The sequence below is a fragment of the Ambystoma mexicanum genome, chromosome 7q (genome assembly GCF_040938575.1).
Source record: "Ambystoma mexicanum isolate Mex_15411 chromosome 7q, UKY_AmexF1_1, whole genome shotgun sequence".
Taxonomy (NCBI): domain Eukaryota; kingdom Metazoa; phylum Chordata; class Amphibia; order Caudata; family Ambystomatidae; genus Ambystoma; species Ambystoma mexicanum.
Window position 1 is genome coordinate 273,603,396 of NC_090941.1, and position 27,704 is coordinate 273,631,099.

A 27,704-nucleotide genomic window follows, 5' to 3' on the forward strand; every position below is an offset into this window, starting at 1 on the left:
ACCACTCTGAGGACTTCCCTCACAGGACACCTGTAGGAGGCAGGTTGACTCAACATCTGGCGGTATGGCAGGTTATCACGTCAGATGCTTGGGCATTGGAAACAGTTGCCCAAGGTTACTGCCTGCCTTTCCTACGCATACCTCAGAGTCATCCACCGGGGATCAGCTCTCAGAAAGCTCCAGATCCGCTCCTCTTGCAGGAAATTTTGGACCTGCTAGAGAAAGGTGCCATAGAACCGGTACCTGTAGCGGAGAGGAACAAGGGCTGGTACTCCCCTTACTTTCTCATTCCAAAGAAAGACGGAGGACTGAGACCCATCTTGGAATTGCGAGAATTGAACAAATTCCTCAGGAAAGACAAATTCAAGATTGTCACTCTTTCTCAGATCCTCCAGGCCCTTCAGTTCCAGGACTGGTTGGTATCTCTGGACCTTCAGGACGCTTATTTCCATGTGCCTATCCATCTCAAACACAGGAAATACCTGAGGTTCGCAATTGGCAACTCTCACTATCAATTTCGAGTGCTGCCATTTGGGCTGACCTCCGCCCGAGGGTCTTCACCAAGTTAATGTCGGTAGTGGCGGCAAGTCTAAGGAGGGAAGGGATTCACGTCTACCCCTACCTGGACGATTGGTTGATCAGGGCTGTCTCTTCGGAACAAGCTCAGATCCAGCTAAATCACATGTGCCACTCCCTTTACAAACTGGGCTTCTCCCTCAATTTAAAGAAGTCACAAATGATACCATCGCAGAGACTCCAGTTCATAGGAGCGATCCTGGACACTTCCCTGGGAAAAGCCTCGCCACCAGAGGTGAGGGCTCAAGATATTCTACAGATGGTTACCAAGTTCCAAGATGCCCAACGTCTCCCAGCCTTCGACTTTTTGAGGTTGCTAGGCCTCATGGCATCCTGCATTTTCCTAGTGCCAGAGGCTTGCCTGAGAATGAGATCCCTCCAGTGGGCACTGAGGACTCAGTGGTCACAATTCTCAGGGAGAATGACAGATCTTCTTCAGGTTCCCGACAGGGTGGCTCGAGACCTTCAGTGGTGGGCCTGTCAGGAGAACATTCTGAAAGGAAAACATTTTTGGCAACCTTGGCCGGAGATAACAGTAGTCACGGGTGCCTCACTCACGGGGTGGGAAGCCCACGCCAACGACTTGACCATCAGCGGTCGTTGGTCTCCATCGGAGTCCAGACTACATATCAATCTGTTAGAGCTGAGAGCCATCAGACTTGCGCTGAAGGCGTTCCTGCCAGCTGTACAAGGGAAAAACGTCCTGATAATGACCGACAACACGGTGGCCATGCATTACCTCAACAAAAGAGGCGGCGTAGGATCACTACCCCTGTGCAGAGAGGCGATGCAGCTCTGGTTTTGGGCAATCCAAGAAGGAATCTCTCTATCGGCAGTTCACCTAGCCGGAGAGAAGAACTTGACAGCCGATGCTCTGAGCAGGCAGAGCACAGTCTCCCACGAGTGGGAGCTAGCTCAGGAAGTCCTTCAAGAGATCTTCGCCCTTTGGGGAACCCCTCAGGTGGATCTGTTCGCCACCAGCCTCAACAGGAAATGCGATCTGTTCTGCTCAAGGGAATTTCCCCCGAGAGGAGCTCTGGGAGACGCGTTCATAGTGGACTGGGAGTTTCTGCTTCTGTACGCGTTCCCACCGGTCCCTGTCATTCCTCAAATGGTCAGGAGGTTGAGAAGATTCCGGAGAACCATGATCCTAATTGCCCCGGATTGGGCCAGGAGAACGTGGTACCCGGACCTTCTAGACTTGTCCATCTGTCCTCCAATTCGACTTCCACTCAGAGAGAACCTACTCTCACAGAAGGGAGGTCAGGTTCTCCATCCAGACATCAAAACCCTCAACCTTCACGCTTGGCTTCTGAAAGGCTGAGGTACAAGGATTGGGACCTCCCTGATGATATGGAGGTGTTGCTTTCGGCAAGGAGGCCAGCAACAAAGTCTTTTTACCGCTGCCGTTGGAACAGATTTTGCAGCTGGTGTAGAGAACAGAATATCGACCCTTTTTCATGTGGTACACCAATGGTTTTGTCCTTCCTACTATATTTGGCGAATTCAGGCCTTCAAGTTGGCACCATTAAGGGCTATCTCGCAGCGCTATCCATCTTTAAGCGCACTGCGGAAGAACCATCCCATTTCAAGTTACCCTTGGTAATACAGTTTCTAAAGGGGTTAACCAATGTTTATCCCCAAAGACCATTCCAAGTTCCCCTATGGGATTTAAACTTAGTCCTAACTTTCCTGATGGGCACACCTTTCGAACCACTCCATTCTTGTTCGTTAAGATTCCTTACCCTTAAAACTGTTTTATTAATAGCACTTACATCTGCTAGAAGGGTGAGCGAATTACAAGCTCTTTCTTGTAAACCCCCTCACACAATCTTTCACAAAGACAAAGTTGTCCTGCAAGTGAAGCCTAATTTCCTCCCAAAGGTGGTTTCTGAATTCCATATCACTCAGAAGATTACCCTACCATCTTTCTATCCTCCTCCTCATCCGGGGAAAGAGGAAGAGAGGTTACACAGGCTAGACCCTAGAAGGGCTTTAAGTTTTTACATCGGTAGACTAGCCAGGATAAGACAGGCAGACCAGCTGTTTGTAGGTTACACAGGTCACAAGCTGGGGTTACCAATAACTAAGCAGACCATTTCCAGATGGATCATTCTAGCCATTCTGGAATGTTATAAACTGGCAGGGAAAGAGCCCCCTCAAAACCTTAGGGCTCATTCGACCAGAGGTATTGCAACTTCATCGGCCCTCAAAAGAGGTGTGCCGGTTATAGACATCTGTGCTACATGGTTGTCTGTCCATACCTTTACACGATTTTACAACTTGGATTCCTCCTCCAGTCAAGAGACTAGGTTTGGAAGGGCTGTACTGCATTCTATTCATCAATAGAAGACAGCGTGAAGTCAGTACTCCCTCCTCCAATCATAGAATAGTGCTATGGGAGCCTATCTAAGATGAGGAATACGTCGGAGGACACAATCCCTTCGAAGAACAAGTTACTTCTTACCTTGTAACGTTCTTTCGACGGGATGTTCCTCCGACGTATTCCTCATCGACCCTCCCATCCATCCCCGCAGTTCTACTTCCCTTGTGGTTGCAGCTTACGCTCCTTCAGGGTGATTAGTCTAGTCCAGAAAGAATTATTGTGGGCTACAAAACGGAACTGAGCAACGGACGCTGCGCGCAGCCTTTATAGGCAGCATGACGTCGACGTCGATAAGGCGGCTTTCGAGCGACATCGACTCGGAGGACGTCGACACGCAGCGCCCTCTAGAGAAAAATTTTTCCGAGGCCAGCAGAGCTGGAAGGAGATATCTAAGATGAGGAATACGTCGGAGGAACATCCCGTCGAAAGAACGTTACAAGGTAAGAAGTAACTTGTTCTTCTCTCCCATCAAGGAAAGATTCTATAGTGCCGCAGCCAACTACAAATCAGCCATCACAAATACTAAAAAGGAGATCTACAATACCAGAATACAGAACGCTAAATCTGGGTCTAAAGAGCTTCTGCAGTCTAAGAGAACTGGAAACTCCTGCACCGCCCACTCACTGAAGACTGTATTAATGATAAGTCCCGGTGCCAGAACATCCAGAAGGCCTTGTCAGATAAGATAGCTCTTCTTCAATCCAAAATCGAAACAAAAAAAAATAGCCTTGCACCCATTTCCCAGCCTCACAAAGCACCTAACCATCATTTGCCATCCTGCCCCGCCTTTCCACTTCTCCCGAGAAACTGTGACTGAAGTGGCAAATATAATCTCAAGCCTCAAACCATCTAGCTGTCAAGGAGATTCCTGCCCAGCATCAGTCATTAGGGATGGGGCTAAAGAACTGGCACCATTCATCACAACCCTGATGAACTCTTCGTTCAAAAACTCATCAGTCCCTAACAACCTCAAAGAAGCATTGGTCATACCTGTACTAAAAAAGCCCAACATAGATCCAAACATACCGACAAACTACAGGCCCATCACAACCGTCCCATTCCTCTTGCAGATAATAGATAGCGTGGCTTACCTCCAAATTCAACACCATTTGGAGGATAATATTCTCCTAGATCTGAGATAATCTGGCTTCAGACCCAGGCATGGGACTGAGACAGCCCTACTGGACCTTAAAATCCAAATGGAGGAAGCCAAAGACAAGGGCAACGTGGCCCTGCTGCTCTTGCTGGCTATCTCTGCAGCCTTCGACCTGGTCAACCACCACATCCCGACTAAACACCTCTCCTCTGCAGCAGCTTTCGCTCCTAATGCCACTAACTGGATCCAATCCTTCCTTTCAAACAGTACAACTAGGGTCTTCGCGCCCATGGCGGCTGCCGATCCAATTCCTATCCAGTGTGGAGTTCCCCAAGGGTCCTGTGTTTCACCTACGCTCTAATATTTTTACTAAGCTCCTCTTGATGATCTGGGTGTCTCCTACACAAATTATGCGGATAACACCCAGATCCTCATCACGCTCACTGGTTGCTACGAGAGGGACTCTGTGAAACTGAACGAGATCTATTTAGAAATACAGGCCCGGATGGCTGTTCACAGCCTCTGCTTAAACAATGATTAGACAGAACTCTTGATCGTCGGTACCCAAGCTCGTCCAAATAAACTCGACCCCCGTTACCAATCATTCAACATAGATGGTAACATCATCAAGGTAGCCAAAGAGGTTAAAACCTTAGGCGTATACGAATCCACCCTATCCATTAAAAAGCAAGTAAATGCATATACAAACAAAATCATCAACACCTGCAAACACTTTCTTTCCACAAACAGTTGCCTTACCCTGGCCAGGGCCCTGATTTTGTCCAAACTTGACTATTGTAATACCCTATTCCTTGGTTCCACCAGTCACAACCTGATTAGATTACAAGTTCTCCAGAACAATGCCCTTCGCTGCGCCTTAAACATACCACGCTCCAATCACATCTCATCCATCAGACGGGATGCACATTGGCTACCTGTACGTGATAGAATCAAACTATGTACGCTTGTCATCACCCATAAATGCTTAGTAAGAACAGCACCACAATATGTGACAGACAAATTCTCAAGGCACATTTCTACCAGACCCACCGGATCGCCTCATCTACACTGCCTTAACATTCCCAAATATAACCTGAAATCAGCAGGTGGGCCGAGTTTCCCAGTATTGGCAGCTAAATACTGGAATACACTCCCCACGGACATCAGAGCAGAACCTTCCCTCTGGTCCTTTAGAGCTAAAGTGAAGGATATGCTCTTCATCCAGCAATAGTAGGGCACCTTTATCTTGATATGCCACCGTAAGCACTTGAGCAGGCCCCCACCGTTTGTCTTATCTACTGCACCCACACTACGGCGTTGTCTCGTCCGACTGGGGGCACCCATTCCTCTCCTCTCACCTCTCCTGTGCTCCCATTCATCTGCCATGTTGCAGTCAGAGACCACTTTTGTAATCCTGTCCTAATGCCAGCTGTACTCCTGATTTATATGTCATGTTGTAGACCTACAGACCACTTTTGTAACCCGGTCCGTACACCAGCTGTTAGCCTTCCGCCTTTGTTGTAACCTTGTCGTCTCATTTCTGTTTTCTTCTCCTGTTATAACGACAAATCCGACCAACCTGTAACCCTGGTCCTCACAATTGTCTGATCCTTGACTACTGTACTGAAACATATGATCATGTCCAAGCGCCCATAAACCTCCGGGTTAGGTTGCACTACACAAACAATAAACTAAACTACATTCTGCAGACCGCCTGCTCAACCATCATCTGCTGCCTCGATTTCCCACTTTAGTCACCCTAATACTGAAGAAGTCCTATCTCTACTGATAGTTAACCCCTCTTGTGTCCCATCAGACACCCTTGCTCCTTAGATAGTCCATCCTATTGCCCCTTTAGTAGCTCTCACGTCGCTGAACCCTTCAACCTGTCCTTCCACTCCACTGGCTTTTCCTCAATTTTCAAAGTGACCACGGTCATCCCTTGCCTAAAAAAGCAAGGGGTTGACCCGAAACTCCCAGGTAACTTTTGCCCCATGTCTCTCCTTCTGCACTACTCTAAAGTGCTTGGAAGGGTTGTGTTCAACCGTCTCTCAAATTTCTTAGATATCCACAACCTTTGCGACCCCATATAAGCAGGTTTCTGCTCCTGTCACTCCACGGAAACGGCTCTCATCAATGTCTCCAGCGTCATCGCCTCTGTTAAGCTGTCCAACCTAGTCTCTGTCCTAACTCTTTGATCTTCCCGCTGCCTTTGACACTGTTAATCACTCTGATCTCCTTAATACTCTTTTCTTGGGATTCATGCTGGAGCCCTTGCCTGGATTTAATCCTGCTCGACACCTCACCAGTTCTCTGTCTTCTTAAACAAGAACACCCCTCAACTCACTCCCCTAACTATTGGTGTTCCTCAGGGCTCTGTCTTGTGTGCCCTACTCTTTACACTCTACAACTCTGCTTGTGGGGAACTTATTTCCTCCTTTGGGTTCTCGTGCCAACTCTTCACGGATGACACCCATATCTTCTCTTTTCCTGAACTCTCCTCTGATCTCTATCAACATTCCCAGCTATCTCTCTGCCATTAGATAGTGGATGGCATTATGCTCCCAAAAGGTAGTCTACTAAAACAGAGGTGCTCTTCTTCACTGCCAAATAATCTCATCTCTTTCTCTGACTATCCAGTTCCCACCTGAGACACTCCCCTACTCCCTGTCAGCTGGAAATCTGGGTCATCTATGACCCTTCTCACACCTTCTCTATTTTATTCACCAAAACTCCACCGCTGGCTTGCCTCAATGTCCTAAATATTAGAAAAATCAAGCACCGCCTTCCTTTCATCTCTGCCCTTCTCTAAACTGGACTACTGTGCCAGCATCATCTTTGGTCTCCCCAACTTCTATTTCCGTCCTCTCAACAGGATCATGAATGTCGCAGCCAGGCTTCTTTAAACTCCCGCACTTCACACATACTTTGTTTTATGTCACCAGGCTGGATGGCTGACGATGCAAAACGGCTAGATTTGTATTTCTTCTGGTTCACAATTCTAAGGCACCACCGTATCTATCCTCCTTCATCCAACTCTACAACCCTTCTCGTAATTTCCTCTTTGTCTCCTCGACTACTCTTGTGGCACCACCCCCTCCCTGTGGTTCCTCTCGCTTCCGATCATTCTCTTTTTGCTCCACTTGCATGGAATTCTCCATACTGCAATCCTACGCCTCCAAGTTACCCTCTTAACCTGATTCTCATCTCCCTTCAAGTGAACATTTTTCCTTTGCCACTAACCTTCCTCTGTCCCTCACTTTATCTGCCTCCACTCTAGCACTTCATCCTTCATGATCACATCCCTAATACAGCTGGCTCTACTGCCTACCTGCACTTAATGTCTAATGTTGATTGTTCCATTTACTCCCCTCCACAGCCTCGTCAGAATGTCACTAATTGTAAGAAGCTCACTGCTTCCCATCAAATCTGGTACCTTATCTATTGTACGTTCTTTTGTGATCAAAAAATTGTCCCAAACCATTGCTCCCATCATTGGGCCCTTTTTTGTTGGCTGGCTGCCACCTGTTGTGATCCTGAGTTATTCTTTGAAATCCCCAACTAGTTGTCATTGGTGTGGGTACGGTATTTGCTGTTGCTGTGCATGGAGTAGATGAACACGGGTGCAACATTGATATACAATTGCTAGTGGCCTCGTTACAAAGCTGACTGTTAGGAATATGATTACACATGGCTATGCAACCATCTAACCTAATGGCAAAACATCAAATCTAACCTAAAGAGAAGCCAAACTTCTGTATAGTAGAAATGGCAAAGCAGTGTGAGTTGACATCCGGAGCAACAGACTGCTGGTAGGTCCCTTCAGTTGCTGTATGCAGTTAACCAAAGAAAACATCTTAGAATGGTATATTGAAAAGGTATACACACAAGTACATGCAACACTTTCATCAGGTGAAAATAACTACTTTGGCTCCACCGTGTGCTATGCTTACCTAATCTATGTATAAAACCGCATTGGTTAAGCGACATCGAGCAGCCGAAAATCTGAACTGGCACGAAGCCCAGGACACAGGGTGCATGCAGCCAGTATAGTCGGATGTGGTCCTAAAAATGCTGCAATGGCCTCAAAACTATAACATCCTCCAGCAGGTGTGTAGCAGTCCGGAAAGTCAGACAGAATGCAAACAAAATTAAGTGCAACAACAATTTTGGTTTGCCAGGAAACCAGGTTGGCCCAAAAACCACCAGCATCCCAAGACCACCCACGGGATATGCAGTTGGGATCCCGGGACCGGGTCTAAACCAGTTCAAACCACTGTAATGGGTGCAGGACTGTGAGGACAATTCTCAGAAATGTGCTAATTCCCTCCAGTTTACAGACCCCCAGCAACTTTGCTGGATTTGGAGGACTTTATTTTTTAACCTGGAGAGAGTGAGACCCTTTATTCCCACTCTCTCGTGTATTTTAACATGATTTTAAAACTGTTTCTTTTGGTCATGGTGCCTGAAAAACTCCATTGGCATCATCTTTTACATTTTATACATTGTGTCGCACAGCACCTTCAGTGCAGTGACACAGGGAAGTCTTCCAGATTTCACAAAGGTTTAAATACCTTCTCTGGGATATCTGCTGTTTCCCAAGTAAAGTGAAACTGACTTTACTTACATCTGTAACTTTCTAGACCCAGCACACACTATCTTACAGTAGGGTGCTTGAGGGGTTACTTAATATCCCCTTTGTCTAGCTTCTCATGTAACATTTTTATGTTACCCTTTCCTCGATGAATGGCTGGTGGCAGTTTACTTTTAACTACTGTGGTGTGCATTAACCGTGGGCTGCGTTCACAGCTGCAGTAAAGCACCCAAGGGTGCCATTTGTCAAAATGGCCTTGCTCTTCTTTTTTCGCCATTATTTTGTGGGAAGGTCTTTCTTGAGATTTACTCTGCGCGCCAAAGCAGCTTTGGTCCCTTTGCCTTTGGTGGGATTCAAGAGTGAAGCCCGCCTCTGGCTCCAGGGTGTCTGGGGTAGTCAGGAAGTAAGTGAGGTGCCCGAAACTCCCTGTGCTAGTCTCCTAGGAGCCCCAAATGCACTTTGTAGTGATTGGCCGGCTGACTGTCCGGCAAGGACAGCCACCCTGCTGGGTGACTGATAGCTAGGGTGGAATGAACGGGAGAGAACTGAATACAAGTCTAGGCTTTTGGCTTGGAAGGCATAGTCGACCACTGGACGAAGGAACTGAAGAGGACTTGAAGAGGACGTCTGCTGCAACTCCTGGACTGTTGGTTTGCCTGGTGAAGCTCCGCTCCTGTGCTGAAACTCCAAATTCGTATCGACAGAGAAGCCCCTGCAAGGACGTCTTCTGCCCTTGAGTTGGTAGGACCAATCGACTCCAAAGTAAGCCACCTGGGCATTCTCTCGGAGCTGGTTGTATTTTCAGAGTTGGTGCTGGAAACCGAATAGCCAGGGAGAGGAACACCAGATTGTGTGCATTGCTTTTAAGTTGGCCAAGAGCTTCAGGAAGATCCTCTGGACTCCCAGGAAGCAGGACTGACCGAGCCTGAGCCTCCTCAACCAAGTGTGGGACCCCAGAAGCAAGGAAAGTCCATCTCGACAGCCAGAAACCGCGGTTTTGCATTTGCGGTAGTCGCGAGGAGCTGAAACACTGAAGTGCCACTTGTTGGAAAGATTGCCGGTTGCGAGCGGTGACTGTCCCATTGCAGTGCAGATGTCCTCCGAAGTCCTCCCTCTTGTCCCCACGACTGAGGCCCAGACCCAGTGAGATCTGCAGAGGTGCACAGGAACAGAAGTCATTTGCTGCACTTTTTCTTCATTGCAAAGGTACTGTAGTATGAGAGAACTTACCTCTCATTGTAGAGTTGCTTGCATCTTCTACTACTCACAAGTCTAAACAGCTTGTGGCCCTCCATTGATTCTTCTTTTCTTCAAAGACTTCTAAAACATTGTGCAAAGACTTTTCTACTTACCTACCAGAAGTGCTTCAGCCCATATAAGACTTTTGCCCATTGACTTTGGCCTAACCTATTATAACTGAATGACTCTGCTTAGGGGATCAAAAAGAACCTGCCTGCTTTAGAATATTTGTGATCTCGTTTGTTCTAATAACCTTTTCCTTAAACCAATTTCTAAAAGTATTCTAAATGCTACAGTAAGATATTCATGTTCCCAGCACCCTAGCTGTTGAAGTCACCTGAGGGTGTAGGTTGTGACTGTGGGCCATCCCAAAAGGGTCTTTACTGATTTAAAAATATTAGAGTGTGTGTTTTGAAGTGTATTTCAGTGTTACTATTATATTGCTCCCTTCTGAAGAAGGCTTACTCTGACTGATAAATAATATTTTATTCAAGAAACCTTGTGTGTAAGTGTTTATTTGAATACCTGTCACTGTGAATATCTGTGTAACTCCCCTACAGCTCACATTGACCCCTCTTGAGATAAGCCTGGCTGCTCAGCCACACTACCAACCTGTATAGTACAGACTTATACCAAAGGTTGGGTTCCTATTGCCAGGAGGTCAAGGTTGTGCACCCAAAGGGTACTGCATACAATCTTGCCTAACAAGGACTGGTCCCAAAGTGAACCCATGAGCGTACAGCTAATATTTTGCCCCGCCTTGTGGTTTCCCTAGACAAAGGAAAGTCCATGAAATCAAATGGCTGGTAATAACATTTAAAGGTGCATTGGGCAACTAGTCTGGCAAATCAGCTTGCACCCAGGTGAAGCCAAAAAGAAATTACAGATGCTAGCAAGGACCATGCCCTAAAAAAGGGTTAAAGGGTGTTGGGCAAGATTGTGTGCAGTACCCTTTGGGAGACTACAGCAGCCTTGACCTCCTGGCAGTAGGAACCCAACCTTTGGCATAAGTCGGTAATACACAGGTTGGTAGTGTGGCTGAGCAGCCAGGCTTATCTCAAGAGAAGTCAATGTGAGCAGTAGTGTTTTTACACAGAGGTCTACAGTGACCAGTATTCAAATAAACTCTTAAACTCAAGGTTTCTTGATTAATCAATTATTAATTTAACAGTCAGTTGAATAAGCCTTCTTCAGAAGGGGCAATCTTTAGGTAACACACAAATACACTTCAAAATACACACTCTTAGTTTCTCTAAATCAGGAAGTACCCATTTGGGATGGCACACCGATGATTCCTACACCCTGAGGTGACTTCAATAACTAGGACACTGTGGACATTAATACATCACTGGTACATTTAGAGCAATACTGAGTTGGTGTCAAAGAAATGGGTTTAGGAATTAGGTCACACAAATATTCTGGTGCAGGGAAGTACTTTTGAACCCCCCAATGCAAAGCAAATTAACCCTTTCCTGGAGGGAATGTAACACACAAAGTCGGAGGGAAGAAGAGTCTTTCAGGGAGCCAGGCCAGCCAGTGTAATTGGGCAAAGGTCCAGGGGAGCTGAAGCACTTCTTTTAGGCAAGTAAGTCTTACACAATGTTTTAGAAGTATTTGTAGAAAAAGTAGAACTAATGTAGGGTCACAAGCTGGGAGGCTCGTGAGGGCCAAATCTGCAAGCAAATCTGCAACAGCAACCAAGACAAGTCTCAACTGAGAGCATGTAAGGCTACACAAGCAACCAAGACAAGTCTCAACTGAGAACATGTAAGGCTACACAACAAGAGAAGTCCCCTTAGTTTTACAGTACCTTTGGTTAGAAGAAATGGTTCCAGTTGGCTTCTGTACCTGTTCAGCTCTGCAGATCCTGTTGTTCCTGCAACCTCAGTCGTGGGAACAAGAGGGTGGACGTCGGGGAACTCCTGTACTGCAATGGGAAGGTCAGCAGCAAAGGGCAAACTTCAATTCAGCGGCACTTCGCGGTTTCAGCTCTTCGCGTCTCAGCAAATGGCACCACCACGGGTCTCGGCTACCACTATGTACTTTCCTCGCATCTGGGGTCCAGCACTCTGTTGAGGTGGCTCAGGCTTAGTCAGTTCTGCTTAATGGGATTCCGGAGGATCTTCCACATGATCGGGTCTGATTTTAAAAGCGATACACTCAATCTGGTGTTCCTCTCCCTGGCACTTCGGTTCCAGCAGCAGTGGAAGTAAAGCCAGCTCTGAGAGGATGTCCAGACGAGTTCACTTTGGGGTTGATTGGTCCCACCAACCCCTGGGGAGAAGTCGTCCTTGAAGGACTTCTCTAGTCGAGGCGAATTCGGAGCTTCAGCACAGCAACAGGGCTTCACCCGGCAAACCAACGGTCCATGAGTTGCAGCAGGCGTCTCTTCCAAATTCTTCTTTGGATTCCTTCGTCCAGTGGTCGACTCTGTTCCAAGCCAAAAATCCTTGCCTCTTATGCAGGTTTCCCCCATTCATTCCAGCCTAGCTGTCAATCACACAGCAGGGTGGCTGTCCTCCAAGGACAGCCAGCTCGCCAATCACCTTTGCGTGCATTCCTGTAACAAAGGGGATTAAGCACAGGGAGTTTCGGGCACCTCCCTTGCTTCCTCCCCCTGCCAGACAACCTGGTTTGGCACGCAGAGTAAATCTCAAGAAGGACCTTTCCAACAAGCAAAAAGAAGACCGGGTCCATTTTGAAAAAATGGGCACCCCTGGGTGCCTAACTGCAGCTGCGAACGCAGCCCACGGTAAAAATACTCAATGGTAGTAAAAAGTAAACCACTGCCATCAGCTATTAATTGTAGAAAGGGTAACATAAAAATGTTACAAGAGAAACTAGACAAAGGGGATACTAAGTAACCCCACCGGCACCCTATGGTAAGATAGGGTGTGCTCGGTCTAGAAAGTTAAACATGTGAGTAAAGTCAATTTCACTTCACTGCTCTTGGAAACAGTGGTTTATGCAAGAGAAGGTTTTTAAACCTTTGGGAAAGCTGGAAGACTTCCCTGTGCCACTGCACTCAAGGGGCTGTGTGCCACAATGTAGAGATGATGCCTGTGGAGTTTGTCAGACTATAAAGTCAAAAGAAACACAGTCAAAATCACAGAAAATGACATGAGAGTGGGGAAAAAGGGTCTCACTCTCTCCTGGTTCAAAATTAAAAGTTCTAAAGTCCAGCAAATGTGCTAGGGGTCTCTAAGGTAGAAGGGAATTTGCACATTTCTGAGAATTCTCCCTATCACAGGGGGACTTCAGTAAATGTCCCCATGACAACTAAAAGAGGTTAAAGTTCCAAAAACCTAAAATGTGTGTGGTGGTGGTAGGAGGATGTGGGGGGAGATTGAAGGGATTCTAAAAAGAGACGGCAGGACTTCAAAAAAGGAAAATGTGCCCTAATGCCACATTAGAGGTTGGTCTAAATGTAATGCTTTAGTATTGTTTCTCTATTCTGCACTCCGCCCTGGAGTGTTTTTTCTTTAGGAGTGGAAAGCAGCTTGGAATGGTGTGACAGATGTGACCTGGCAGAAAAGTCTCATCTTGGGTCCCTTTTTTTGCTGGATTACCCCAATTGCACAAATGATTGTAGATGGGATTAGACCTAACTTTTATCTGTGCCCCGCTGTCTGATAAGGGAAGATGCGCTAGAAATTCCCCAGTCTCAGCAAAAGTTGAACTACCCAATCACATTAATTGACCCTGGAACATTTTAGAGGCATGTTCAAAGGATGGCCCTAAAGGCAGAGACCTGTGCATTGAGATATGAAATTGGTTAATATCTGTTTGAATTATCATCAGCCCCCTGGAATTTGTACTGAAAGCACTGTAAATGGTATTTGTCAAGATCCTGGGGAGCAGGGAATAATGTTTTTCTCATGGAACTTCAGTAGGGGACTTAGTGCTTAGTGTTGATGAAGTGGTGCCCTGTGCTTAGTAAGGTGCTAGGAACATCATTCGAACTCTTAACTTTGTATTGTGCCCTGTTTTGCAGTCATACTGTCTGAAGGTGAAAGAGATGGACGATGAGGAGTACAGCTGCATTGTAAGTACTGAACTGGCCTGTTTGTTCATATGTATAACCGTTCATTGAGGTGGTTGATGGCATTTGCCATTGTACCTTTTTGTGTTCATGAATTAGAGGACAGTCTGTCACCGGAGGCCCAGATGATATCTCCGAAAGCAGCCATTGTCTGGGTGAGGGTGACTTAATCCCTTTCTTTCCCTTTGAGCCCATTGGGAAGAGAAATGGGAGGGCTGTGTTCACAATGTGGTCCTGCAGAGTTTCAGTTAGCCTTTTAACCTGCCATAAGTGAATGACATCTGTTGTTTGATCCCAGGAAAGAGTAGGCCATCAACTGCATTCTCATATTCTCAAATAGCAATTTAAAGGAAACCACAATGACCAGGCCAGAAGTACAGAAAGAAACATGGCTAGTAGTACTAGGCAGAAAGCAATACATGGCAAAAAGAAAGGGGGAATATCTTTATTTCCTTGTGTGACCTGAAAGGTAATGTTGCAGAAGTATTTAAGTCGTTGTCAGAAACAAGGAAGGTGCCTTGCTAGGCATGAAAAATATATGCAATTTGCTGAAAATGCTAAAAATAAAATTGTTAATAATTGAGATTGTGAGCAGTCATTTATCCCTGAAAGTACAATCAGGTCTCAGTCCAGAAAGTAGAACAGGCTCAAAATAAAGAACAAATTAGACACAAGTGTGGGAGCCCCACTTCTCAGAATGAACATGGGTCAAATGTCCTGTTCTATGGAATTTCTTCCACTCTGGAGGGTCTACACCCACGTTTTAGCCCACTGCACTCTTCACAAAGAAGAAATATCCATTTGCATACTCATGTTCAAAACCAAGAATGTTCCTTGTAATTTGTATATCGGAAATATTACAAGAAGGTACGCATTAATAATTACAGCATGATTCCTTAGAAGCAGCAAGCAAGGGACCCAACACTGGGTTTGCTTGTAGTCCCATGCAGAGATAACATGGCCTAGCTGTACAGGCTGGGCTGCTCTCATTGATGGCATGACCAAAACTGATTTGCATATCGCTGGCCCCCTTCTGTGATGGTGCATGTGTGCTAAAAATGATGTACTGGAATCTGGCCAAAGAAATGCTAATGGTTATAATTAAATCAAAGCTTTCCATCTATTGTGCCTATGCCCCTCACACCATTTCCCGTTATTAGTCATTCTGCCTTTCCATTTAGATATGAAAAACACTCCTTTTACATTATGTCCCTCTTGCAATCGCAAGTACCCCTGGAAGGACATGCACTGTGTGCGCAATCACGGTCTTCCGCGAGACCACGTCAAAAAGCATTTAAAGTCTTGCAAAGTTTCAAGCCAAAAACTTTAAAGGATCGCCACACGAAGTGTTGGCCCGCCCACGGCATGCAGGCTGAGGCATCCATCGACGTTGCATGTGAATCTGACTAAGGCAACTACAGCATGCACAGTGATGCAGAGGACGATCGGGGTTCCGCGGATCCCCACGAGCTGGCCCCCAACTCCGGTAAGCAGCCCGGCGGCCCTGTAATGGGGACGACACCCGGCGGCAAAAGCACATATATTCGTAAACGCACTAAACTGTCAAGTCCCAGCTCTTGATTCCTGCAGGAGTGATGATGGCCCACCAGACCGGCCAAGCCTGCTTGCCAAACAATACCTGAATACAATTGCCTGGCCTGCAAACCCAAGGGACAAGGAGAAGTGGATAAAACAATAAGACAGGACTCTGCAATGCGCCCTTGTCTCCTGAAATCACTCTAGATAGGCAATGTTGTTGACCTAAAAGTAAACACTGTCATGACCAATCTTCAATTTGACGCAGGAGCTGCTGAGCCCCACAGACCCACCAAGGTGTAGTGCTCTCAACTAACTAGATTACCAGCTAAGCCTGTGAAACCCCAGGGGGAAAGGGGAAGTGGATAAAATAACACACTCGGACACAGGATCTAAAACCTGCTTCAGGTATCTGCATAAATGAGATTCAAACAATATTAATAAACTCAATTCTCATTCTGAAATAATATGCCAAAACACAATGGAAAAATCACCTGAAATCTCCTCTGCTACTGCTTAGAGAATTTCAATTCTCTGTTTTGCTCATGACACTTTTAATTCCCAGTTTTATCTCCAGTAAACTTGTGATGAAGCTGACTTCCCTCATGAAACAATCTGTGACCTTAACACGTGAAGCACCATGGGTATAGTAGACGTCACACTAAGTATAGTATTATGGCGTCTTGAAACACCATTTGTTGTATGGGCACCTTACAAATATCCAATAAAATAAAAAATACAAAATTACAACCACGTCCAGTGTGTGTCAGGCTGAGAGGTCCTGTATCCGCAGAAGCTGCTGAACCCCCGACAATCCCCCTGAGATGTATTTCCCAGAACTAGTTTTCAATACAGCTCTGTAAACTACACCCCAAAGGGAAAGGGGGAATGGGACAACAAAACAACACCAGGCAGACTGCGTCAAGGCTAATCAGTGCTGAACCTGCAGAGGATAAAGAATAACATATACACTTTCTTAATTCACTTACTTAACCTTATGAATGGGAAGTAATTAATCCTTAACTAATAATTGAGAATCCTACCTGGTTCTTCTCTTGAAATTTCTTAGAGAAGCGGATAAGAAGCTGAAAATCTCTCTTACTTGCGATACTAGAAATTCCCAGCAACTTCTTACATTAGGCAAAACTGGAAGTTTTAGTTCTTTGTTTGTCTTATTTCCAACTTGCACTGGTAGTTCAATTAGATTGTCTTTAAAATGTTCTTTCTTGTAATATCAAAACTTTTCAAACTATTTATAATTATCTTGAGTCTTTGAATCCTTGAAGAAAGAGGGAAAAACGTGCTAACTGCACACGCAGGTTATTTCCATTAATCGTTGAACTTCACATCGGAATCTTCCTGGTTGAAGAACACGCGCAAACGGATGAAGACGCGCGATCCAAGTAATCCACACGCGCAAAAAATCCACACGCGCAACAATTCACACGCGCAATGGTCCACACGCGCAATAATATTCTCCTGCGAGACACGCGAAATAAGAACACCCGCGCTATTGAGTTCAAAAGCAACGAAGTGATTGTCACGCGCAAAATTACTCGCGATGGAAAAAACACACGCGCACTCACAAGGCACGCGACGAACAGATTCTCGCGCTTAAAATCACACGCGCTTTGTATTTCACACGCGCTTTGTACACACGCGATAAAAATCACACGCGCTTTATATTTCACACGCGAATTGTATTTCACACGCGCATTGTACACACGCGATAAAAATCACACGCGCATTGTATTTCACACGCGCTTTATACTTCACACGCGCTTTGTATACTCGCGCTAAAAATCACACGCGCATTGTATTTCACACGCGCTTTATATTTCACACGCGCTTTGTATTTCACACGCGCTTTGTAGTTTTCACGCTGCGTATAGCTTTTGGCGAAAAGGATCTCTCGCGCAATAAAACACACGCGCTTTTAAAATGGCACGAGACCAACCTCTGCTCGCGCTCGGAATACAAACGCTAGAAAGCACGCGCTCACTTGAATACGCACGTTACAGTCAAAATCTCGCGCTAAGGAACACCACACTGGAAACACAAGCGCACACCGATAGTTCAATTGTTTTAGTTGAAACACTACTTTTAACGAATTTTCAAGGAGACTGTATTTAAGATGAACAGATTTACAGTAGAAATAAAGTCACTTATCTCCTTAGCGAATTCACAAAGATTTCCTGCTTTTCCTATCTTCCAAAACAAATTCCTGCCAGCTGAAGACTTCTCCTGAACCCCCAAGAAAGTAGCCGCTCAACTGCTGAGATCTGAAGGATAAAATCCACCAGGCCTAATACTAAAGCAGGAGCAGCCACTGAACACGTCCTCTCAGATGGGGTTTTGATGATGAAAGGCACAGAGTGACAGTTTAGAATGTTCATTGTTGTTCAGCATTGTCTTCTAGCCAATCAGAGCTGTCACTGTGAGGCTCCATCTTGCCTTGGGTCAGAGCCAGGATTCTGAATCATCAAGTTAAGGCCTAACCAACTATAATGGAAAACTTCCCACCCACACAAAGCTAATCTGAAAAGGATAAATAATGAAAAGGAAACTTGAATAAGAGAAGGAAACCTGACAGTACCCCCCTCCTAATGCCCAGTCTCTGGGCCTATCTTGTGTGGGTATTTAGCGTGAAACTTAGCAACTAAACGGGGGGCATGTACATCAACTGAATCTTCCCAAGAGCGTTCCTCCGGTCCATATCCCTCCCAATCAATCAAATACTGCAATCTTCCCCTCACTTTCCTAGAATCCAAAATTTGTTTAACCACAAATTCCTCAGATGAATCCTCCAAAATCACAGGGGAAGGTGGTGTTCTGAATCTAGCTCCTGAACAAACTGGTTTTAAAAGACTAACATGAAAGGTAGGATGTACCTTCAACTGCTTGGGTAATTTCAATCGTACTGCCACAGGGTTGATGATTTTCTCTACCTCAAAAGGGCCTACAAATCTTGGACTGAACTTATTCTTCCCCTTAATTTTCAGGTATCGGGTAGAAAGCCAAACTAAGTCTCCCACCTTATATTCAGGACCAGTTTTTCTTCTCAAATCGGCATATCTCTTATATTTCAACTTATTTTCTCCCAGAACCTTTTTTGCTCTATCCAAGTTATTTTTCATTATCAACAAGCGATCTTCCACTCTAGGATTCCCTGAATCCTCCTCCAACACCTCAAAACTCAGAAAGCGAGGATGAAACCCACGACCCAACAAGAAAGGGGACATAGAAGTAGCATCTTTTCCACAATTATTGTAAGAGAATTCTGCCAACCACACCAAATCCACCCATTCCTCTCTAGCTTGTAAATAACACCTTAAAAACTTCTCCAATTCTTGATTTACTCTCTCCACTTGTCCATTACTTTCCGGATGATACCCAGAAGTCAAACTAACTTCCACTCCAAGTTTCTTACAGAAGGCCCTCCAGAATTTTGAAATAAATTGAGATCCCCTGTCAGAGATAACTTGACTTGGGAGTCCATGTAGTCGAACTACACCTTGCAAAAAACTATGAGCCAGTTGTTCCGCGGTAACCTCTCCCTCTATTGGTAAAAAATGTGCTTCTTTAGTAAGAAGATCGACCACAACAAGAATGGTAGTACAACCCTTATCTTGAGGGAGATCTACTATGAAATCCATAGAAATTGTGTGCCAAGGACGAGGAGGAACAGGTAACGGCTCCAATAAACCATGCGGCTTCCCAACTTGACTTTTCGCTTGTGCACAGACTACACAAGTTTTAACAAAATTCAATGTGTCTTGGCGAATTTTTTCCCACCAAAAATTTCTTCGAACCAGTTCCAGAGTTTTTCTGAACCCAGGATGTCCTGCTAAAATGGATTCATGACAATTTCTCAAAACCTTTTCTCTCAACTCATCAGTAGGTACATAAAGCTTATTATCAAAAAAAGGAAGATTGTCTCAACTTTCTAGCTGGATCCAGTCTCACCCACTCCTCCATCTTCTGCAAGGACATATTTTGACGAACTTCATTCAAAAAATCCATTTCTTTAATGGCTCCAGCTAACAAAAAACGTTCTGGAGCAATTATAGGTTCTGGTTCTATAATCTCTTTGTCTTCACTTCCAGGAAATTGGCGAGATAACGCATCAGCTTTTTTGTTCTGACTTCCAGGTTTAAAAGTCACAATGAAATCATAATCTGCAAAGAACAAAGACCAACGAAGTTGTCGTGGAGACAAAGTTCTTGCAGATTTTAAAAACAATAAATTTCTGTGATCAGTAAGGACCGTTACTGTATGTCTTGCTCCTTTAAGAAAATGTCTCCATTCTTCAAAAGCGGACTTTATTGCTAACAGTTCCCGATCAGCAATTGTGTAGTTCACTTCAGCAGCAGAAAACTTTCTAGAAAAGAATGCAACTGGATGTATTTGACCAGTAGTTTCATTCCTTTGAGAAAGCACCGCCCCCAACGCTAAATTTGAAGCATCCGCCTCCACAAAAAAAGGTTTAGAAAGATCTGGATGAATTAGAATTGGACTAGAAGTAAATCTTTGTTTTAACTCTTGAAAAGCCTTTTCTGCTTCAAGGTCCCAGTCAAATTTCACTCTTTTTTTCAAAAGTCTCGTTATAGGAGCAACCAGTCGAGAAAAACCTTCTATAAATCTCCTATAAAAATTGGCAAACCCTAAGAAACTTTGTATTTCCTTAACCTTAGTAGGAGGGGGCCATTCAAGAATGGCTTGCACCTTTTTAGGATTCATTTCTAAACCCTTAGGTGAAATTATAAAACCTAAAAACTCCACAGAATCGGTATGGAATTGACTTTTTTCCAATTTGGCAAACAAATGATTTTCTCGCAATTTTTGTAACACCAAGCGCACATGTTTCTGATGTTGATCTAGGTCAGAAGAGAAAATCAAAATATCATCGATATAAACGACAACAAAAATATCCAAGAATTCTCTAAAAACCTCATCAATGAAAAATTGGAAAGCCGCTGGAGCATTACATAGACCGAATGGCATAACTTGATATTCAAACAGCCCAAATCTGGTCTTAAACGCTGTCTTCCATTCGTCCCCTTCCTGCACACGTACAAGATGGTAAGCTCCTCTCAGATCTAATTTAGAGAAAATATTTGCTCCTTGTATTTGATTAAGCATTTCTGAGATGAGAGGAAGAGGATACCGGTTCTTAATAGTGACTTTATTAACTGCTCGATAATCTATGCAAGTTCTAAGCGAGCCATCCGGTTTTGGTACAAAAAATAAAGGAGAGGCCGCAGGTGACTTAGAATGACGAATAAATCCTTTGGCCAAATTTTCCGACAAATATTCATTTAAATAATCATTCTCTTTCTCAGTAAGAGCATATACCCTACTACTAGGCAAAATTGTTCCTGGCTCCAGTTCAATTTTACAATCAAAGGATCTATGGGGTGGTAATTCTCCTGCCACTTTCTCATCAAATACGTCCCAGAAATCTTTGTAACACTGGGGAAGTTGACCCACTACAGCTCCCACATCATGACCTCCAATTCCAGTCTCAGCCAGAAAACTAGATACAGAATTACTTTGTTTTACCTCTTCCTCTAAGAGACTTCCTGAAAAGCAATTCTCTTTACAAAAATCAGATTGCATGTCAATTGTCCTAGCACTCCAATCAATTAGGGGATTATGAAGAGTAAGCCAAGGCATGCCTAAGATAATCTTCAACAAAGGGGCATCAATTAACTCAAATGAAATTATCTCTCTGTGACCTCCTGATAACTCCAAAGTTAAAGAACCAGTTCTATGAGTAATAGGACCAGAAGATAAACATGTACCATCAACAGCCCTAGCCTGCTCTACAACCTCCTTCAGAATAATTGGAATTCCCAACGATTTGGCCAGACCCCAATCCATGAAATTCCCAGTCGCACCAGAGTCAATCATTACAGGACCATTTCCCTTACACTCCAAATCAAAAAATAAGGATACATTTATGGTTATATGAGGAACCGCTGTCTGCACCGTATTGGCGATCTGTTGTACCTTGACTGCTGAGGAAGAAGTCTTCTTGGGAGTGTAAGGACAGTTTCCTAAAAAATGCCCACCTCTTCCACAGTATAAACACAAATTATTCTCTCTCCTCCTAGTCTTTTCCTCCACTGTTAACGGGCCTCTGATTCTTGGAGATGAATTATTCCCTTTGGGTCTACTCTCTATTTTGGGTCTATCTACTCTAAGTATAGACTTTACATCACTCTGACCATGACGTCTCTCTGCCTTCCTTTCACTCAAACGGAAATCCAATTGAATAACCAAATCAATCAGACCTTCACAAGTAGGAGGGCGTTCAACTACTCCAGACAAGGCATCCTTTAACTCATCTCTAAGGCCCCGATAAAACAACGAGGCTTGTTTAGCCTCGGGCCACTTGCTTTCTAACACAAGGGACTTAAATTGTGTTATATAAGCAATCAAGTCTCTATTACCTTGTTTTAATTCTAAAAGTTCACCATCCACTTCCAGAGATAGCTGTCTTCTATCAAACATTTTTCGGAATATCTCTAAAAAGTTGGTATAATTTTCTAAAACCGCACTCTTTTGACTCACCAACAACCCAGCCCAAGCAGATGCTTCCCCAGAAAGATATGACAACATAAATGTTATCTTAGAAGCATCCGATGGAAATAATTCTGGTCTACTCATAAAATGTAATTCACATTGTGTTAAAAACACCCTAAATCTCTTGGAATCCCCATGATAACGTTCTGGGGACGCCAAAGGCACTGGCATAATTATACTCCTTACCCCTTCTGCCACTGTAGGCGCCCGTTGTATGTGTGGTAACTGATCTTCTCTTTCTAACTCTGGTGGAGAACCTGCGCCCCCTGAAACCTCATCCTCTCTCCTTTCTCCCCTCTGTTGAATTTGTGTAACTTTAACACTTAAGTCATCCACCTTTTGACTAAGTAAAGCATTCTCATCCCGAGAAATTTTCAACCCCTCCCGTAACTCCCTAATCAAAGATCCTAACATCTCCATGGATTCGTCGGGGTTCATGACAGCTCGGGCGGACTAAATTATTGGCCTTTCATTCTGTCAGGCTGAGAGGTCCTGTATCCGCGGAAGCTGCTGAACCCCCGACAATCCCCCTGAGATGTATTTCCCAGAACTAGTTTTCAATACAGCTCTGTAAACTACACCCCAAAGGGAAAGGGGGAATGGGACAACAAAACAACACCAGGCAGACTGTGTCAAGGCTAATCAGTGCTGAACCTGCAGAGGATAAAGAATAACATATACACTTTCTTAATTCACTTACTTAACCTTATGAATGGGAAGTAATTAATCCTTAACTAATAATTGAGAATCCTACCTGGTTCTTCTCTTGAAATTTCTTAGAGAAGCGGATAAGAAGCTGAAAATCTCTCTTACTTGCGATACTAGAAATTCCCACCAACTTCTTACATTAGGCAAAACTGGAAGTTTTAGTTCTTTGTTTGTCTTATTTCCAACTTGCACTGGTAGTTCAATTAGATTGTCTTTAAAATGTTCTTTCTTGTAATATCAAAACTTTTCAAACTATTTATAATTATCTTGAGTCTTTGAATCCTTGAAGAAAGAGGAAAAAACGTGCTAACTGCACACGCAGGTTATTTCCATTAATCGTTGAACTTCACATAGAAATCTTCCTGGTTGAAGAACACGCGCAAACGGATGAAGACGCGCGATCCAAGTAATCCACACGCGCAAAAAATCCACACGCGCAACAATTCACACGCGCAATGGTCCACACGCGCAATAATATTCTCCTGCGAGACACGCGAAATAAGAACACCCGCGCTATTGAGTTCAAAAGCAACGAAGTGATTGTCACGCGCAAAATTACTCGCGATGGAAAAAACACACGCGCACTCACAAGGCACGCGACGAACAGATTCTCGCGCTTAAAATCACACGCGCTTTGTATTTCACACGCGCTTTGTACACACGCGATAAAAATCACACGCGCTTTATATTTCACACGCGAATTGTATTTCACACGCGCATTGTACACACGCGATAAAAATCACACGCGCATTGTATTTCACACGCGCTTTATACTTCACACGCGCTTTGTATACTCGCGCTAAAAATCACACGCGCATTGTATTTCACACGCGCTTTATATTTCACACGCGCTTTGTATTTCACACGCGCTTTGTAGTTTTCACGCTGCGTATAGCTTTTGGCGAAAAGGATCTCTCGCGCAATAAAACACACGCGCTTTTAAAATGGCACGAGACCAACCTCTGCTCGCGCTCGGAATACAAACGCTAGAAAGCACGCGCTCACTTGAATACGCACGTTACAGTCAAAATCTCGCGCTAAGGAACACCACACTGGAAACACAAGCGCACACCGATAGTTCAATTGTTTTAGTTGAAACACTACTTTTAACGAATTTTCAAGGAGACTGTATTTAAGATGAACAGATTTACAGTAGAAATAAAGTCACTTATCTCCTTAGCGAATTCACAAAGATTTCCTGCTTTTCCTATCTTCCAAAACGAATTCCTGCCAGCTGAAGACTTCTCCTGAACCCCCAAGAAAGTAGCCGCTCAACTGCTGAGATCTGAAGGATAAAATCCACCAGGCCTAATACTAAAGCAGGAGCAGCCACTGAACACGTCCTCTCAGATGGGGTTTTGATGATGAAAGGCACAGAGTGACAGTTTAGAATGTTCATTGTTGTTCAGCATTGTCTTCTAGCCAATCAGAGCTGTCACTGTGAGGCTCCATCTTGCCTTGGGTCAGAACCAGGATTCTGAATCATCAAGTTAAGGCCTAACCAACTATAATGGAAAACTTCCCACCCACACAAAGCTAATCTGAAAAGGATAAATAATGAAAAGGAAACTTGAATAAGAGAAGGAAACCTGACAGTGTGTCCCTTTTCGAATTTTGAAAACAAGTCATGCAATACTTCGCGACTACCATTAGATGTCGATCTATGCATAGCATGTGAATCTAAGCAGATACAAGCATCAGAAATAAGATTACGGTGAGTAATGTATGCCGTATATTCACTGATTGCGGGTTCTGCTAGCAGAACACCAGCACTTTACCTTTGAAACAGTTAGACAATTATAAGCAATACTAAAAGCAATTCTTTAGGCAAGTGTGTAGGGTAAACCATGTGAGGAGAACAATTGCCAATTTAGAACCATTTGGAGGCAGGTTAGTAAACTATTAGAATGAAAAAACAGGGAGAGAGGCGGGCACCACAATAAGTTCACTAATCAGTACGTTATTGCTTATGTGTTATTAGTTCAGTTAAATAGGAGCTATAAGTTTCTAGTCGATCCTCTGACACTGGGATCCACAAAATTCCCAAAAAACAAAAAGTTTGGTGTTAAGCAATGCCTAATGCTCTCATGTAGCTCAAAATCGAGCTTCACTTTAGTAATAGTTTTGGTACTTCTTATGTCGGTAAATGTATTCACTCATAAATGTTCTGTTTCTCTTAAGAAATGGTGAGTCATTCGTGCAACTTTTTAAATTAGGTTGAAAACAAATTCAGTCCAATGTCAGCATGTATTCAAATCGGTTTATATACAGCAAAGCCGTTCCTAAGTCAAGATATGGCTCAAAATCCGATGCATTTCTGAGACTCGCTCCATCCTCAAGGCTTAAATGAAACCATAAGTTACAGAAGTTTAAAAGAAGTAACAATGTATGAATAATACATGCCAAGATCGGCCATTGTCAGTTTCCACATAAAAAAAGAAAACCAGAAAATAAATGCATTTGTGAACCTGACTGATAATTCGATTAGTTGGGGTTAGAGGGAGCCTTGCAGGGGGAAATCTTAACTTGGGTGCTAGCTACCCAAACAGTAAAATTGCTCCTATTCATCTGTGCTTCGGATATGTTCTAGTAGAAGGTCAACCAAGTGTATTTCATCATTTTACATTGTAATTATCACCCCATTGGTGATTTCTGCCCAATATTAAAAATGTGTGATTTTCTTTGAATTTAAACTGTATAAATATTGTATTCCCACCAAACGGCCTGGTTCATGGTCCATTGTGACCCAGGGTATTTGTAAAAGGGGGTGTGAGACGGGTTGGGTGCCAGCTCAATATGAGTTCTAGGAAATAAAGAAAAAGTATTCTAATTGAGCACTACATCCTAGGCTAAGGGCAAGGGTCCTGGTCCGGTTTGTGATGCCCGATTAGAATCCTTAACACACCCAACTTTTTATACAACAGTTAGAACTCACACATTAGAACCTGGTTTCAGATCCCTAGTTCTTAATCTGTCCTGCCCTGCTAGGAGATGGAGCCTAGTGCCCTAAGATTTACCATTATCACAAGAATCACTTTGTACTCTGTCGGGAGGGTTGACTGAGATTTGCGAACAAGAGTTCGCGAAGCCACCAGTTTCAGGTAAATATTCCAGAAACAGAAAATTAAGGTAAGTGAAGTTCTTGTAGGTTCCTGTCCCAATCTCACCACTCTAAGGAAAGCTCAGTGGGGTACTCATGGCCATACTACCACATATGGCAAGGCAAGGCAAGGCAAGGCAAGGGAGAGGTAGGGTTTAGGACTTTACACCCATACAATCTTATTGTGGGCAGGATAGGTATGCAAACTCACCCCCTAGCCCCGCCCCCACCCCCTCCTTACTCTGATTTCTTCAGCAACTACTTCATGGGTTCCAGAATCTACTGGACCCACTTCTATGCCTTGTCCTGTCGAGAGAGATCCACGGGCAGCAGGCGCAGAGGTAACTTTAGGTGGTTGGTTTGGGCCCAGCTTTTTAGTGGTTTTCGGGCTCTGGCGATACAGTACTGAAGAGATGGCAGTTGGGACACCATTGGCAAAGCAGGAGGAAGACCTTCATGGAGCAGGTGACCTCCAGCACATGAAGAAGGCCGTTTTCAGTGGTGGTCAGCATGATGAGGGAGTGGAAAGTAATCCTTTTGTCAAGAACAAGACCCTGCACAGCTCCTCTTCGGTCAGGAAGGAAGCAACTGCAGGGGAAGCCGTCTTGTCTCACAAGTTGAAGCACTGCAGAGTTCTAAGGTGCACGGTGCAGAGAGTAGCCCAGGAGAGTACTGGCCAGTCCACCGGGTGGGCTAGGACACTTCCAATGGCTCAGCGGGCATGGACCCTCGAGTAGTGGTCACAACAGGTTGTTCCCACCGGTCCATGGGCCAAAACACAGCAGAGGGACTTCTGGAGATCTGCAAGTGTTAGGGAGAATTCTCAGAAATGTTCTAATTCCCCTATACCTTAGAGAGCCGCAGTTTTTTGCTGGACTTTAGGACTTTTTTTAATCTCTAACCTGGAGGGAGAAAGACTTTTTCCCCACTCTCTCTTGTATTTTCTGTGATTTGGACTCTGTTTCTTTTGACTTTTGTTAGGGAACATTCTCAGAAATGTGCTTATTCCTCTCTACCTTAGAAACCCCCAGATCTTTTGCTGGACTGTGATTTTTAACTCTGTTTCTTTTAGTTATGGAGTCTGACCAACTCCATAAGCATCATCTTTTACATTGTGACACACAGCACCTTTAGTGCAGTGGAAAAGGGAAGTCTTTCAGATTTCTCAAAGGTTTAGATACCTTCTCTTGGATAAACTACTGTTTCCAAGAGCAGTGAAGTGAAATTGACTTTACTTACATTGTAACTTTCTAGACACAGCACACACTACCTTACAATAGGGTCCTGGAGGGGTTACTTAGTATACCCTTTGACTAGCTTCTCATGTAACATTTTTTATGTTGCCCTTTCCTCGATGAATGGCTGGTGGCAGTGGTTTACTTTTAACTACCGTGGGGTGCATTTACTGAGGGGCTGCGTTCGCAGCTGCAGTAAAACACCCAAGGGTGCCATTTTAGTCAAAATGGCCCCAGTCTTCATTTTTTGCCATTTCTTTGTGGAAAGGTCCTACTTCAGATTTACTCTGTGTGCCAAACCAGGTTTGGTCCCTTTGTTTGCTTTTCCTTTTACGGGATTCATGAATGAAGTCCGCCTCTGGCTCCTGGGTGTCTGGTGGGGGCAGATAGTGAGGGAGGTGCCCGAAACTCCCTGTGCATAATTTCCTAGGAGACAGGAATGCACTCTTAGGTGATTGGCCGGCTGGATGTCCGGCAAGGAATGCCAACCTGCTGGGAAACTCACAGCTAGGCTGGAATGAATGGGTGAAACCTGCAGAAAAGGCAAGGCTTTTTGGCTTGGAAGGCCGAGTCGACCACTGAATGAAGGAATTCGAAGAAGAAC

The 27,704-nt window shown here is 44.4% G+C and overlaps 1 protein-coding gene across 5 annotated transcripts in view; it reads left to right on the forward strand.

Annotated features, from left to right (window-relative positions):
• Nucleotides 1-27,704, forward strand: part of PICK1 (protein interacting with PRKCA 1) — a 422,731-nt gene that overhangs the window by 237,299 nt on the left and 157,728 nt on the right. For all 5 annotated transcript variants that reach the window (XM_069639885.1, XM_069639883.1, XM_069639884.1 and 2 more), the window contains one exon: nt 13,886-13,936. In XM_069639885.1, the coding sequence (XP_069495986.1) occupies nt 13,886-13,936 (51 nt within the window). The remainder of the gene's footprint in view (nt 1-13,885; nt 13,937-27,704) is intronic.